General features: G+C 55.0%; 1 protein-coding gene across 8 annotated transcripts in view; it reads left to right on the forward strand.

The window, feature by feature from the left end:
* The window catches only part of CBFA2T3 (CBFA2/RUNX1 partner transcriptional co-repressor 3), a 76,504-nt gene that overhangs the window by 39,220 nt on the left and 20,675 nt on the right, over positions 1-16,609 (forward strand). For 5 of the 8 annotated variants that reach the window (XM_023558058.2, XM_023558057.2, XM_010597797.3 and 2 more), the window contains exons 2-3: positions 13,568-13,717; positions 16,529-16,606. In XM_023558058.2, coding sequence (XP_023413826.1) covers positions 13,568-13,717; positions 16,529-16,606 — 228 coding nt within the window. Of the gene's footprint in view, positions 1-13,567; positions 13,718-15,761; positions 15,911-16,528; positions 16,607-16,609 lie in introns of those variants that run through there. The other 3 variants (XM_023558059.2, XM_023558061.2, XM_023558064.2) reach the window with 2 other exon arrangements.

Consider the following 16,609-nt stretch of genomic DNA (forward strand, 5'->3'; position numbering starts at 1 on the left):
GGTTGTGTATCAGACTGTTGTGATCCAGAGGGTTTTCATTGGCTGATTTCTGGAAGTAGATCTCCAGGCCCTTCTTCCTAGTCAATCTCAGTCTGGAAGTTCCACTGAAACCTGTTCAGCACCACGGCAACTGATGGACAGGTGGTGGCTATGCATGAGGTGTATTGGGCGGGAATGGAATCCGAGCCTCCCCACGTGGAAGGTGAGAATTCTGCTATTGAACCTCCACCACCCCCTTTCCCTTAAGGACTTTCCATTTTACACATCGACTCTGAGCACACCGTCTTTGAGGCCAGGGTTCTAGGTCAAAAGAGAGCAGATGAGCTCCTGGGATTTCCTCAATTCCTTTTTTTTAATTTTTAAGAATCTGTAATAATGTATCTATTTATTAACTTACGTAGCAATTTATAGCTATCATTTGTTAATAGTCATTGTTACTGTTTCTACCATCCAGCTGGGAAGTTTCTCCTTCATTTCCCAGGGGGATAAGAGCACTAAATCAAGGACATGGTTTTAAAAGGGGGGGCGGGAAATAATACAAAGGGGGGGGTGCAGAGAGAAGGAAGTTCCTCTCCCTGCTGCCCAAACCCCTGTTCCCCCAGAAGCAGGTTCTTTGTTTCTCTCTAGAAAGTCTGTGTACGTATTAGATCGTCCTTTAAATTATTCGAAGGGGTTTTTTGCACCATCTTGGGGACCATATCCACCCATTGGAGGAAATGCATGAGATCTCTGTGTCTCTCTTCTTTACTTCAGCTCTTTATGTACACTGTTCCCATCCACACATTCTGCCCAGCCCCTCTTACAGGAGGGTGGGAGTAGGGAGGATGACTCTACCATTCAAATACTCTGTTCCAATCTCAGCTTATTGAGATTTGCTCCAGGGTGCCTTTGCAGACCCCACCCCTACAGCCTGGTGAGGCGCCTTTCAGAGGCTCCAGATACCCGCCCCCCAACCCATCCTAGCCCTTACCATACCAGGTACAGCTGTGTGTGTGAAGGGTCGAGGAATGTTTGCTGAACAGGCACTTAGTCTTCACGCAGCCTTCCCAGGTGGTCACCATTGTCCTCACCCCTGTGTACAGAAGAGGAAACTGAGGCTCAGAGAAGGGAGGAAGCCTGCCCAAGGCCACACCACCTGACCCTGAAGCCTAGACTCTGACCCTCCCCTGTGTGGCTCTGTGCCACCCCAAGGAGGGGCCTTGTGTCCCTCATCCTGGGGCCCCAGCTCTGGCCCAACTCTGGGATGCTTGGAATGTTTGTGAATGAGTTAGTGAAGGGGCACCTCTGATCCTCCTGAGATGGAAGGGGGCAGGAACTGTGATAGGAAGAAATGGCCCAGAGAGGGTGAGGTCTGAATGGCAGATGACCACATAACCTACCAGGTTCTCTGTCACGCCTTGGCTCTGTTGGCTAGTCTGTTTGTCTGCTTGTCCATCCATTCACTCTGCACACCACTGACCCCTCACTATGTGTCTAGCCCCATGAACCCTTATCTTCTAGATGAGCACCTTGCAACCTTTCCTAGTTGGAGTTAGACTGGCCACCAACCCAGGTACAAAGAATGAGGAGCGGAGGTGAGCTGTCCATTCCCTGGTCTACCCCCTCACCCATCCGTGTACTCACCCACACATCCACTCATCCACCCCCCATCCATCCATCAGCCCACCTACCCCACCACCCACCCACCCATCCATCAACACACCTACCCATACATTCATCAATCAATTTACCTACCCACTCACATATCCATCCATCAACTCACCTACCCACTCACCCACCCATCAACCCACCCATCAATCCATCAACTTACCTGCCTATCCACCCACCCATCCATCAACCCACCTACCAACCCACACATTCATCCTTCAACCCACCCATCCACCCATCTATCTACTCATCCATCTACTTGCCCAGTCTCCCATCTACCAGCCCACCTATCTATCCCCCGACCCACCCATCCACTATCCACCTATGGATCCATCTATCCATGCATCTACCTACTCACCCATCTATCTATGCACCCAGCCATCCATCTATTCACCCATCCACCATCCATCTACCATCTACCCACTCATCTCTCTATACATCCATCTACCCACACACCTTCCTGTATATCCACCAGGCAGCCACAGCACCCACATTTATTGTCACAGCCCATTCACACACAGCTAGGCATGCCAGCCTACATATGCTCCCCTTACGCTTGGTGGTGTGTATGCATGAGGGTTGCAGGGACTCAAGGTGTCCATGACTCCCAGAGTGCCAGGACTGGTGCTAGGTGATGAGCGTTCCTCTTCTCCCACTGCCCCCCAGCCTGGCAGGCCCCCTTGGCAGTGGGCAGGCTCAGATGGTGAGGCTGCCAACCCCACAGCTTTCAGGGAGCTGTTGTTGGCAGTGCAGCCCCGGCAGCTGGACGAGGAATGTGTTTCCTTCATACGCCAGCCGCAGGGCTAGCAGGCTGTCAGCATCTGGATTGCATTTGCGGCCTTTGGAGAATGAGGAAGCTTTTCATTCCAGCCACTTTGAGCTCCCCACCTCCTGCCTTTTTAACTCTTTGCTTAGCCCCAGGGTGCTGCAGAAGGGCAAGCTTGGGAGCCACCTCACAAGGCTCAGGGCTGGGGGACCTGGAAGTATACCTTTGGCTTGCTGGAACACTGGGCTCCATGGCCACTTCAAAGCCCAGACCCTAGATATGCCCCCAGACACTTCTTGAAGAACACAGGCAAGAAGAGAATAACAGGACCCACTTCCCTCCTGGGAGCTACAGTCACATTTGGGCTCTTGTGATTTTTCTACATGTGTGTCTGTTTACAAGATGAAATGACATGCTCTTGTCACCTGCCTATGACCATCCCTCATGGATCTCTTCCCATCATTAGGGCATGGTCCGTAGCATCGGTTTGGTGGGCCAGCATGGTTTTGAAAAAAAGTGGACTTTTAATGACTCTTATGAAGTGCACATACCACATGCTCCTCACCCAGGCCAATAGCAGAGACCCCATCAAGGGGATCCCTACCCTGACTTCTATCAGCACAGACCATTTTGCCTGTTTCAAAACCTCATATAGATGGAATCAGGTCTTCTCTGGGTCTGGCTTCTTTCCCCCAGTAATAGGCTGGTGAGGTTCACCCAAGTGGTTTTGAGTGGTTGTATTGGGTCTTTTTCACTGCTGTGTACTGTGGAGTACTCCATTGTCTGGCTAGGCCACAACTCATGGGTCTGTCCAACTCTTGATGGGCATTTGGACTGTTTCCAGGTCAGGGCTATTATGAGAAAGCTACTAATTAATGCCATTGTTCATATCTCTCGATGCACATGTTTGCACTTCTTTTGGAAGTGCACCTAGCCATAAACTACTGCATCATGAGCTGTGTAATGGAGCCCTCGTTGTACCCCTCAGACATTCCCACCATCCTCTTGGGGTAGATACTCCTATCATGCCCATTTTACAGGCGAGAAAACCAAGGCCCAGAGTAGCCAAGCCACTTTCCAAAGTGAATGTCCCAGCAACACAGTTTTTTAATAGCCCCTTAATGTTGCATCAACTAGATAGTTTATTTAACCAGCCCTGGGGTTCATCTTATTTGTTCCCATGTGTCCCTTTCATAAATAATGCTGTGATGAACATCCTCATAGGTAAATGTTCATGTACACCCATAGTTACCTCCTTAGAAGACATTCCTGAAGGTGGTATTGCTGACCCACAGATCTGAGAAGAAACCATGCAGGAATGGGGAGTAGAGAAGCAGATGAGTGAGCAGTGACATTGGCCTCTGAGGCCCTGATTCACCAGGAGGTGACCTTTAAAGGATCACTCCTCTTCCCTGCTTTCTGCCACCAGGTTACCATCTCCCTCCCAGCTCTGTCATGTAGAGATTCTAAATTCCAATATGTATCAGTCAGCTATTGCTGTATAACAGAACACCCCAAAGCTTCATGACTTCAAATAGCCACCAGTCTTTGTCCCACAATCCTGAGGGTTGGCAGTTCAGGCAGCTCAGCTAGGTGATCTTTCTGGTCTGGGCTGGGCTTACTCTTGGGTCTGGGGTCAGCTGCAGGCTGGTTGGTGACTCTGCTGATGAGGGCTGGGCTCTCTCACTGGGGCCTCAGTGGGACAGCCTGGCCAACTCTGCCCTGTGTCTCACCCTTCAGCAGCCAGTCTGGGCATATTCATATGAGGCATCTTCACGTGGGGGTGTGTTCATGTGGGGGCCAGATACAAGAGCCAGTGGAGCCGATGGTCTCTTGAAGCCCAGGCTCAGAACTGGCCATGTCATTTCTGCTGCACCCAAGGGGAGGAAACAGACCCACCTCCTGATGGGAGGAGCTGCAGCATCACATTCCAAGGGGCAGAGTTCTGGGGAGGGTAGAGAATTGAGGCCACTTTTTCAGTGAATCCACCTCACAGAGGGAGGGTCTTACATATCACTATCCAGCAGTGATTGAGCACTTGCTCAGTGCAAGACACAAAATGCTCCTTGGTCTCACAACATGCCCGTGAGGGGAGTCTTCTTCCCATTTTACAGATGAGGGAACAAACCCAATTCAACCTCAGGCCCCAGCTCTTTCCTGCCACCTTATCCCACAGCCTGAATAAGATGGGGCCACCAGATGTTGGGAGAGACTTGAGGTCCAGGCCTGGGACTCATTAGAGCTCAGGACAGCAGAGGGGACTCTTGTTTTTAGAGCTCAGTGAGCCAGCCTTTATGGGCACTCGCTCAGTGTCAGACACCGTTCTGGGCTCTGCCCGAGACTGGCATCACACAGATGGAAAAGATTCCTATCTTTGGGGAGCTGGGCAGTGAGTGTGAGGATGACTGCAGTGCTGACAAGTGTCTGAAGAAAATGAAACAGGTGATGTGGTGGGAAGTGGCTGGGGTGGTGACTGTTTAGACTTGGGTGATAAGGGAAGGCTTCTCTGAGGACGGGACATTCGAACCAAAACCTGAATGATGACGCCAGGGGGAAAACCTTGTGAAGATCTTAAGCAAAGCATTACAGGCAGGAGACACAGCAAGTGCAAATGTCCTGAGGCAGGAGGGCTTAAAGGAGGGAAGGGCTAGCAGGTAGCTGGATGGAGCATGGGGAGGCATGGAGGAGTGTCGAGAAGCTGCCCACCTACCCACAGCCCTGCTTCAAGAGGCGGACAGTTTTGACCTGTCTTCCAAGTGTCTTTGATGAGCACCATTTATAGGCTGTAAAACAGGCCATGGATTTCCAGGCCAGAGACACTAGGCAGGAGACAGAGGGGAGACCGGGTCTGTCTGGCCAAGTCTCCTAGCCCGGGCATGACATAGCTGGCTCAGAAGGGGTAGTTGGGCGCAGTGCCTCCCCCTCACAGTTTCTACTGGGGAACCCTGGGCAGGGCCTGTGGGGAAGTCCAGTGAGGCTTTTGTTCAGTCCAGTTTCATCGCATCTCAGTGACATGATGGGCCTTTGTGCCCAGGTGGACCTGCTCTCTTTTATCATGACACCGGTGGTTGTGAGCTTCTCTTCTGCATGTGGCCATGACAGGAGCTAACTCAGTTGGGGCAGTTGGGCAGCTCTGTGGCTATGGTGTTCCTGCTTGTTGAGTCAAAAACTGACCCCCGCCACCCGGCTGTGATGGTTGTCTTCATGTATCCCTCTGACATTCTCCTGTTCACCCTCTTGGGGTGGGTTTTGTCATCATCCCCATTTTACAGGTGAGAAAACTGAAGTCCAGAGCAGGAACAGCTACAATATTTCCCCGAAAGACTGAGCCTGAGGTGCCCCCCACCCCAGCAATTCCCCAGGGTATTGGAGCCAGGAAGGGGGAGGAAGACCAACCAGAGCCTTGCTCCCCTTTCACTGTAAAACTCGTATGTTCTTCGTCTCAAATATTCCCAACTCAGAGAAGCAGGAGTTATGGGGCCTCCATTTTGCCAGTAGGTAAACTGGGGCCCGGAGAAGATCTGAGATACTTTCCCCAAGGCACACAGTTAGTCTGTAGCAAAGCTGGATCAGATACAGGTTTCCTGACCCCTAACCGAGTGTTGTTTCCACGGTGACCTTGTGAACCTCACAGCCATCACCAGAAGGGGCAGGTGGTCTGGGGTCTTGTCCTTGGGTGGGGAAGAGACCACGATCGATTCCAGGATCAGGAGGTGTGGGCCAAAGGGAGGGAATGGCAGGCAGTGAGTTAATGGGCAGTGGACTGAGTCCTGCCCTGGGTCAGGCTGCAGAAGACCAAGGCAGGGAAAGGCTGGGGAGGGAGGAACCCCAGCTTGGCTCTGGAGTCAGTGAGGGGGCAGGGGAGGAGAAAATACTAATCCTTTTATTTTTATATTATTACTTATTCACCAGGCGCGGAACCTTAATAGAAACCAGATGTTGGGAGAGACTTGAGGTCCAGGCCTGGGACTCATTAGAGCTTCATCTCTCCCCCTCTCCCCCCCCCACCCCCACCAAATTCCCGTTGTCTTTGTGGAGCATCAGGGATCAAAGGAGCCATCCATTCTGACATTGGACTTGGAGGAGGAGGCAGCCCCTGGTCACTATTGACTCATATGGATGTTGAGGGGTATCACCCAATGTCCTGGGTTTGCCAGAATGCAGGCACCCCCCAACCCGGTTCCTTCACATTAGCTCAGCCCGGGAGTTAAATGTCCATTGCTGGTCATGGGCCCTTCTAGATGTGACCACTTTCTGGAGGCTCCCACCTAACTTTTTTTAGTAGACTTTTTTTAGAGCAGTTTTAAGTTTACACAAAACTCACACAGAAAGTACAGAGCGTTCCCATATACTCTCCCTCTTCCCACCCCATCCCCCATACACATGATTCCCCCTATTATCAACATCTTGCATTGCTCTGGTTCATTTGCTACAATTTATGAACTGATATCAGTACATTATATTAACTAAAGTCCATTCCTATGGTACATTTGTTACAAGTGATGAGCTGATATTGATACATTGTTGTGAAGGAAAGCCCACGGCTCACTTGAGGGCTCACTCTGTATTGCATAGTTCTGTGAGTTTTGACAAAGGCATCAAGTCCTGTGTACACTGCCCTGGGGTGGACTAACCAGTAAGCACAGTGTGCACCAGCTTACTGTAAGCAAGGTACACATGGGCTTAATTGTGTTTCTTTACTCATCTATAGTGCACAATTTTACCTGGTTTTCACCGCATCTTTTTGTACTACAGATTAGTAAGTAAGCACAATTAAGCCTGTGTGTACATTGTTTATTGAGTAATCCATCCCTGCCACTTTCCCCAACTTTTCCTCTGTTCACTGAATACACACCCATCTGGTGGATACAGGAGAGTCACCACGGGCCCCCCCAAGAAGGGGGACGCCTGCCACCTGCCTCTGCCTTCCAGACCTTTATGATTCCAATGGCACCAGAGGCCGCATGGGTAGAGGGCCTTTCACAGCTCTCTCTGGCTGGTCTGCCTTAGCCAGGCTCTGAGGCCAAGGTTCAGAGTGGCCATCCCATCAGCTGGCGTCAGCTAAGAGGGGGCTCCCATGGGAGGGCAGGTAGCACCATCCCATCTCAACGGTCTGGGTCTCCTTGGGCCATTTAATCGTGAACTCAACATTAATTTATTAAGCACCTACTGTGTGCCCAGCTGGAAACCCTGGTGGTATAGTGGTTAAGTGGTATGGCTGCTAACCAAAAGACTGGCAGTTCGAATGCAACAGGTGCTTATTGGAAACTCGATGGGGCAGTACTACTCTGTCATATAGGGTCGCTGTGAGTCAGAATCGACTCGATGGCAACGGGTTTGGTTTTTGTGTGTGTGTGTGTGTGTATGTGTGCCCGGCACTGTTACAGGGCTGAGAATGGCACAAACAAAACAGAGGCAGAGCCATGCCCTCCTGGAGTGGACATCCTGGGTGGTGGGGAGAAGGGAGTCGGGGTGGGTTGGGGTATGGGCAAAAATAAAGAGAAAAATAAGGACGATATAAGACATACACACATAGTATGTTCACTGGGGAAGAGCTACGGAGAAAACGACACAGGAGGGAAGATGGGAGAGTGAGGGCTGATCGGGGGGTTGCAGCCTCACTGAGGGACCAAGAAGGTGACATTTGGGCAAAGGCAGGCACAAGTTCAAAGGCAGGCCCTTCAGGCATCTGGGAGGCATCCCTGGCATTGGGAACAGCACATGCAAAGGCCCTGAGGCAGTAGCAGCCCTGCACGCTGCAGGAACAGCAGTGGCTGCCGCAGAGTAGTCAAGCAAGAGGGGGGACACTGCAGCCACTCTCAGGGTGCTGGCCTGGGGTCTTGGGAAAGGTGAGTCCTAGAAGGGGCAGCTAACACCTCTGGTTTCCAAGAAATTCAAGCACATGGGTTTGCCTTGGCCAGAATCTCAATGCATGGGGTCCCTGTGTAGCCCAGGGCAGAGGCAGGAATTCAGAGACTTAGGGTCAGCTCCTGACTCTGCCTTCCCCGCTGTCAGCCATGGCCAGCAACTCCGCCTCTCAGGCCTCACTCCCTCAGTGGGGATGGATGTGGAGGCTGCGGCGATGTGACCTGGGATGCTCCTTACACAGCAGCCCTGCCTGAAAGGGTGCCCTCAGATGTGGCAAGCTGGCCTTGGCCTTACGAGGGAGTGGAGGGGACTCTCTTCCTTTTGCTCCTCTGCTCTTTTCTTTTCCTACAGTGAAGGTGCATTATCTGCTTAATCCAAAAGAAAAATACTGAAGCAACTATTTAAGACTCAGTTTCTTTTTGTCCTGGCCACGCTCAGCATCACTAGGGATGGCCAAAGACTATTCCATTTATAGACAGGAAACTGAGGCTGGGGAGGGGGGTGGACAGTATACCAAGCCCAGAGCCTGGCACCTTCCCACCGAGCCTCCTGCTGTCCTGCTCCTTAAGGAAGGAGGAAGCCAAGGCACAGTGTCCTCAGGAGGTGGCCCCGTCTCAGAGTGTAGCCGCCACCCCCATTCCCTGTATGAGCTCAGGAGCTCCTGCAGGGCTTCTGCCTGGGGGCTTGCTGCCACTGAGGCTGAGGTGGTCCTGGATGTGAGGGCTCCACTGAATTGGTGGGAGGAGAGGCCTGGAGCCTCAGGGGCCCCTGATAGGCTCCTTGGGGGCCTATGTCAAGAGACCACCTGTGGTCATTTCCAGGTGAGGGCACAGGGTGTGGCTACAACCCCAGACCGAGTGGTCTCAGGGCGCCCTGCCCTGGGCCTCAGTCTCCTCACCTGCCCACCCCATAGGCTGTGGTGCAGATGAAACGCTCAGATAGGGCTGGTGCATGAATGGTCAAGACTCTCCCACCATCCCCGAGTTTCCCACCTGCGTTCCCCCTTTCAGGGCATTTGTGAGGGTCAAACAAGGTGACAGAGCAGAAATCAAACTACAGACTTTCAAGGCCAGGGGTTGTGAAGAGGGCAGAGCTGGGGAGAGGAGCCCCACACTGATGCTAATAGCGCTCCTCAGAAGGGTCTAGAGCCCCGTGGCTGGGAGTGCTGGGCTGTGGCCAATTCCCAGCTGGGTGGGGCTGGCTGGGAACCACAGGCGGACAGCGACAGTGATGGATGGGGTGGCTTGTTCCGGCACATTCTGTGTTCTTTCCCACCGCTCCCTCTGGCCTTGGAGGGCTGCTTCCTCTGTCGGGGGATTAGTGACTTGAGCTGGGAACTGTATGCGCTGTCTGGGAAAGATGCAGGGTCTCCCACGGGCCCTGGGGACTGCCGCTGGGAATTGTCATGAGGGATGGGAGTGATGGAGAAACAGAGAGGACATGGATGGGCTGGAGGAGGGAGCCACAATCAGTGGGGTGAAGATGACGGGGTTCTTCTCTGGCCCACAGCCCCTCACTCATTCAGAGCTGGCGCCTGTATCTCAGACCCTTTTGGGTGACCGCTCAGAAAGGACTGTAAAACCTGACCCCCAGACCCAGTTCCCCAGCTATGAGTGCACACCCTCACCTCTGAGCATTCCAGCCCTGCGTAAGTCTTGGGATGGAGGGTGGCAGGGGGACAGGTCATTAGAAGACAAGCATTTAAGGGATGCCGTGACGGGCGTTGTCTTAGTGTCCTAGGGCTGCCCTAACATAAAACACGCCATGTAGGGGCTTTAAAGAGCAGAGTTTATTGTCAGTTGGGACAACTCTGACAATGTCCACCACCTCCCAGGTTCCCAGCAAGACCACCCCAGCAGCCCACCCAAGCACCTGCTTAGAAAGGCCCCTTATCTTTCCCATCCCAGGTGACTGGTGCTTCCTGGGGTCGGCTCCCACACAGAACACTCAGATCTGCCCTCAGGGCCTGTCCTGGGATCTCCCACATGTGGGGTTTGCAGGATAGCCAGGCATGTCTCAGGACTTGTGATCAGATTCCAGGGTGTGAACCCATGGTCACACTTGAAAATGAGAGCATCACATTTGTAAACTGCATGGGGACAGATGTCAGGGTCTGCAGGAGCTTAGGAAATCCCACGCACATAGATGCAAACAGATGCAAATGAGCGCGTGACCACTTGCCACCAGGGTGAGACCCAGAGACCAACTACCAGAGCTGCATGGAGCCACCACCGCCATGGCCACCTCTGCCTCCTCCTGCCTGCATGTCACAACGTGCCCACTACTCTGCAAAACAACCTCCTCTGGGCCCTGGTTGTCCCCCTGCCCAGCCCCAGGCAACATGGCCCAGTAACACAGGCCTCCGACTTGAGTTAGAGCCCGAACAGCTGCATGGCCTTGAGTGTCGACACCTTTCTGAGCCTTGGTTTCCCCCTCTGTAAAATGGGGTGACAGTGCCTTCTGGGGAAGCGTGAGAATTGGACGAGATGCTATGGGTCCTGCGGCCAGCACAAGTAACAAGACATCACTTCCGGCACCAGCGGATGCTGAGGATGCAGGGGTGGTCCCTACAGGGCAGCGAGGATGAGGGAGGGGAATCCTGCCCCCTCAGCTGCATCTCCGGAAGCTGGGCAGCATTCCAGGTGGCAATGTGGCCTTGCCAGGGTGGCTGTGCCAGCTGATCTGCCCACATGGGCACCGCCTGTTGGCCTTGGCAGTGGGCGGGCACCATCACCCCCAGTCAACCCCCACCTTGGCTAGCTTCCTGCCCCAGCTGGCTTACGGACACAAGGTCCCCTCCTGGGCCACCTGCCCAGGGTCTGAGCCTCACTGTGGCTCTGGGGGTGGAAACAGCCCATGGCTAGGGCTCAGGGCCCTTGTGAGGGGCAGGGCTGGACACCAGAGGCCACAGGAGGAAGGGCAGCCTGTCTAGCGGCTGTAGAGGTGGCTGCTATTGGCTTTGCTGAGCCTCCACCAGTGCCAAAGGGCATTGAGACTTGGCCTTGCGTCTGTGGGGCCTGGCTCCCACCCAGGTCTGTCTGTCTGTCTCTCTGTGTTCCTGGCCCGTCATGGCACCAGTAGGGCACACCTATCCCATCTGCAGTGTGTAGAGTGTCTTTGCACATGGGCAGTGCCGGAAACATTGGTCTCGTGAATGCATACACACACTTCTGTGACGGTCCATCAGCACAAGGGCCTCCATTAGCTGCTCCTTAGCCTCACAGTTATTACTGAGCAGGCCTTGGGTGAGAAGGGCCCAGCTCAGGGAGGTCTGGCCCTGGTGGAGCTCCCATCCTCTCTGCCCCTCCCAAGCTGGTCTTCTTGTCATTAGATTTTCTGTTTGGCTCCATCCAAGAGGCTCAAATGGACCCGGCTCTGAGGAAAGGTTTTGGGATGTTGGCACGGGCCTCTGTCCCATGTCCCAGCCCAGCCCTCAGAGCCCCTGCCCACCCTCGAGTTCTGCCTGTGATCTGGTCCTGTCCTGCCAGCCCCTCCCAGGCACCTAGCCCAATCACTGACCAAGGGCAGCAGGTCGGACGGAGGGCGGGTCAGGACAGCCTGCGCCAGGGACCCGGGTGCCACGTTTGCCTTCTTTGGTTGTCCCTGGGGCTAGATGCCGGCCACAGCAGGGCCTGGCGTTGATGGGTCCCCACAGCTGCAGCTGCATCGGTGCCCAGCCGTCAGCCGGTGTCCTCCTGACAGGCAGAGGGGAGGGAAGGGGAGGGGCAGGGCGCCTGGCAGGAGGGAGGCCAGACGGCTACAGCTGATGGGGACAGCAGGTGCCTTGGTGGCCGGGTGGCTGCTGTCACTGATCCCCTCCCCCTCCATGGGGCTGAGTGGGAGGGGCCTCCTCTATCGGACTCCCACAGGCCCTGGAGTACAGAGACCAGTTGGAGTCCCAGCCCGGCACTTAGTAGAGCGGGGAGGCAGGAGAAAAGCAGAGGAGGTCTGCTCAGTTTTGGGTGCACAGTAGCAGTAAACACCACTTCTTATTATCATTCACTACAAAGGGGCTGGGTAGCCGCCTCCTCCGCCCTGGCAGCACACGCGTGTCCCAGGCCCTGGGAGTGAAGAGTGGGTGGGAGAACAGTGGAGGTAACGGTCACTGTTCTAACATGCTCAGCTGGCAGGTACTGAGCTCCCCAGACCGTAGCCGTGCCTCCACCAGCTTCCTGGCCCTGGTGCTGAGGCGAGACCCGGCTCATGAGTGGGGCCCGTGGGTGTGGCCAAGTGGTGAGACCCTGTGGGTGGGGCCCCATAGGTAAAGTCCTGTGGGTGCACCTCGGGCCGAGCCCTCCTATCATGGTAGGGATTAGCCCACCCCGATGGCCCCGAAAATCTGAGCCATCTGCCCCCAGGCCTTTCCACTGGCCTGATTGCTGCCTGACCTTGACTCAGGGTAAAGGGGAGCTCAGATTTACACCTTCCCCTTCACCTGCAAATATTGTTTCTAAAAAGGTCTGGCAAACATTGTTTCTGAAAAGCCCCTTAGACACCCTCTCCTCAAGGGTCCTGCCTTGAGGGGGGCTCTGTCTACTGGCCCTCGTTCCACCTCCTCCTGCACCCACCCTCCCCCCTCTCAGCCCCCAGCATTACCATGTCACCAGCATCCTGTTACACAGCAGGTTCTGATGCCCAGGTGCCTGGGGACGCTGACCCTGAGGCCATAGCCATGCCATGAGAAGCCTAGAAGGCCTGAGGCTGACCATGTCCCCTTACCTTGCTGGTGCTCAGAACTTCCTGGGGCAGGCCAGTGGTCCAAATACAGGTTCCACCCCCTCCTGGATGCCTCATCCAGGATCTGAAAGCTGAAAGGGGCCCTCAGAGCCTTGGCTTCTCAGAGTGTAGCCTAGGCCAGCTGCAGCCTCACCTGGAACCTGTTAGAAATGCAGATGCCTGAGCCCCTGCCCAGACCCCCTGAATCAGAAACCCTGGGAAGGGGCTGCACTCTGGGTCTTAGCATGTCCGCCAGGTGATCTGATGGAGCTCGAGTGTGAGAACCGCTGCCTCAGGTCCTGGGGGGTTTAGCAGCTACACCCCTCGCTGCCTGAGATGATCAGGCCTGGCGTACTCCAAGGGTCTCACCTGCAGGCCTCACCTGCCAGGCTCCTAGAAGGACACCTGGGGCCAATCTGGGCTGGCCCCAGAACCGTGACCATTGCTGGCTCCTGTAGGCAGGTCGGGGACACTGGGGACCAGCTGGGCCTCTCCTGGCTGTGGAGCTGAGGCCTAAGCCCGCTGCTGGTCAGGGCCTCACCATCTCTATCTCCCCTTTTCACCACCCAGTGGACAGGAAGGAGAGGAAGGCAGCCGCGATGCCCGACTCCCCAGCCGAGGTGAAGACGCAGCCCCAGTCCACGCCGCCCAGCATGCCGCCGCCACCACCTACCGCAGCCCAGGGAGCCTCACGACACCCCTCCTTCACACCCCACACACGTAAGTGACCCAAAGGCAGGCTGTGGTGACCAGACATAGGGCAGGCAGGGCAGAGAGGTACCTCCAGGGAGCCTCACCTCTGATGTACCAACTCTCGGTGTGATTCCGTTTGGTGTGAGGCCCCCAGTCCTGGATGGGCATTGCCCTCAATGGGCACTGGATAGGGCTGGGCATCATGGCCAAGGGCCAAGCTTTGGGCCAAGCTGTGTAGGCACAAATCCTAGCTCTTCTAGGTTCTAGCTGTGTGGCCTTGGGCAAGCTGCTTAACCTCTCTGTGCCTGGGGATCCTCACCTCTGAAGTCCTTCCTCACAGGCTGTTGTAGGATTACAGAGTTAGCAGAGTTCTAAAGCTCTTAAATTGGCCCTTGGCCCTCTCCTCTGCCCAGGATCTGACCCAATCCAGAGGGCAACTGGAACTGAGAGGGGCAAGGACTTCCCTAAGGTCACAGTGCAACTTACATGAGTCCAGGTGAACTCCATTAGGCCTTGCACCCTCCTGGCTCTGGGGAAGGTTGGGATTGGGGACTGAGGTGCCAGGATGCCAAGCCAGGGTGAGGACCACCTAGTACAGGGGCCATGCACGGGGTCCCTGGCCTGCCTACCTCTGTGACCCAGCAGTGTGAGAGTGCCAGTCCTCGCAGTTCTCTCTCAAGACTGAGGCCTGCCCACCCTGGGCAGACTTGGGGTTGACCCCACTTGGAGTGCACAGCTGGGGTGGCTGTGGTGGGCTAGAGCTGGGTTGGAGCAGGGACTGCATGCTGGGCCCTGGGAGCCATCTGGTGAGCTGCAGCCCCGACCTGCCGGGCTGCACTAATGGTGAACGCTGAAGCCATCTCCAGAGGACAGTGGCCTTAGACAGACTCAGCAACACATGGAGGCATAGGGTCAAACCTGCTGTGGAGCAGCCTGGCTGGGCAAGCTTCTGGAAGGCTCTAGAGAGCCTCTGGTTCTTTCTGTGAGTCAGAGAAGTTGGTGGGGTTGTTTTCTGGTTACTTTGGGGATCCTGAGCAGTTGGGAGGAGGGAGACTCCCGGGTTTGGGCTGGTACGAGGGACAGTCTTGTCCCCAGTGTTGGAGTGAATCCACGTGCCACCCCACCCCATGTTTAGAGGCCAAGAAGCCTCACACCTGGGGATGCTCCACAGGGTTTGGAACCCAAATAAAGCCCTCTCTGGGGAAGAGTCTCAGACACCTCAGCCTGGTGTCTCTTGGGCTTCACCGGGCTGCCTTCCTTCTGCCCGTCCAGGGCCCAGTGTGACAGACTGACAGACCACATGACGGGGCCAGGCCCTTGTGGGGCATCTCCCAGCCTGGTTCTTTCCCTGGAGCTCTTGTTCCCAGAAGTGCAGATTTGGGGACCAGATGTTCCTGACTGGGGGTGGCCTGGAATCAGCTGGGTCTTCCGGACTTTGCTTTGGCTGGGGCCCATGAACAGATGTGTGGATGCTGGTATGGGGGGGCCTGTCCCACGTGCCACGTCCATCCCACCCTTCAGCCTCCCCCCGGCCCCGCCATGGGTCACATTTCTTCAGTCAGGGCCCCCGCTTTATTGAAGGAGCAGGGAGGTGACAGAAAAGACAAGCAGCTCTTCTCTTTTTGAGGCTGACACTCCACTGGCTGGCAGAGCATCCGTGTGAAGCTCTGGGTTGCCTCGGAGGTGGCCTCCGTGTGTCCATAAACCACATAATTCCCTGGAAGCTGGTGGCTAACGGTGTCTGCGTACCTGGCCAGCAGAAGCCTGGGTGGAGGGCTCTGCTTGCTCGGCTGAGCTGTCCTGGCAAACCTCCCAAGCTACCAGGGAGGGACTGGCCTTCCAGCCAAGCTGATGAGAGAGTGACCTTGAACCAGAGCTCAGGGCTGCGGTTTTTCTTGCCTAGTGACCATCCCTGGTGGTGTAGTGGTTAAGTGCTACGACTGCTAACCAAAAGGTCGGCAGTTCAAATCCACCAGACGCTCCTTGGAAACTCTATGGGGCAGTTCTACTCTGTCCTACAGGGCCGCTATGAGTCAGAATCGACTCAACGGCAATGGGTTTTTTTTTTTAGTGACCATCCTGATCCTTTGGGGTTTCGCAAGAATTCATTTTGGAGTTGAAGCCATAGTGTGGCCGCAGAGGTAGGAGGAGCGTTGAAGGAAGAGAAAAAGCTGGGAAAGAATATAAGCGGAGGGACCCAGACTGAGCTACTTAAAGCTGGTAGGACCCTCAAAGGGCTAATGCACTGTCCTACCCTTGACTACCTCCTGTGACAGTGGGCTCACTATCTGTGCTGACAGGGCTCTAGTCTGTCTGTTACTTCTACCCACTAATTCCAGCTCAGACAAGTCAGATCTTTCTTCCAGTTTGGTGTGTTCTCCCTCCAAGGCTGCTCAGTCCTGGCCTTCCTTTCGGAACTGCAGTTGGCTTGGCTATTGATGGAAACTCCAAGCCCTGAATCTCAAGAGCGTTTCGAAACCCACAGCTTGGGCCCCAGGTCTCTTAAGGATGGTGCTGAGCGGAGTCACCAAGTATCTTCTGGGAAAAGCGTTTCTAAGAAATTGTACATCCCCCCCACACCGATGGAGATGCTGGAATTCTCATAGACCCCCAGGAGGCCCCACCAGTAATCACCCTGAGAGGTCACCCAGTCCAGCCCTATTGTTTTAGGTGAAGGAAACTGAGGCCCAGAGAGGGGCGGACGGCCGGGGGGTGACAGAGCCCCACTCCCAGAAATGCTCTTAAGAGGCAGAGGGGGGAGGGCCGGCTGCAGGCGCCCCCGCCCGTCCCGACGGCCGCCCCTTTCCTGACAGCCTATTTTTCTTATTTTGCTTACAGATCGAGAGGACGGGCCTGTGACGTTTCTGCCCCATGGCCGTTTTCATGGCTGCTTAAAATGGTCTATGGTCTGTCTCTGTA

The sequence above is a fragment of the Loxodonta africana genome, chromosome 21 (genome assembly GCF_030014295.1).
Source record: "Loxodonta africana isolate mLoxAfr1 chromosome 21, mLoxAfr1.hap2, whole genome shotgun sequence".
NCBI classification, from domain to species: domain Eukaryota; kingdom Metazoa; phylum Chordata; class Mammalia; order Proboscidea; family Elephantidae; genus Loxodonta; species Loxodonta africana.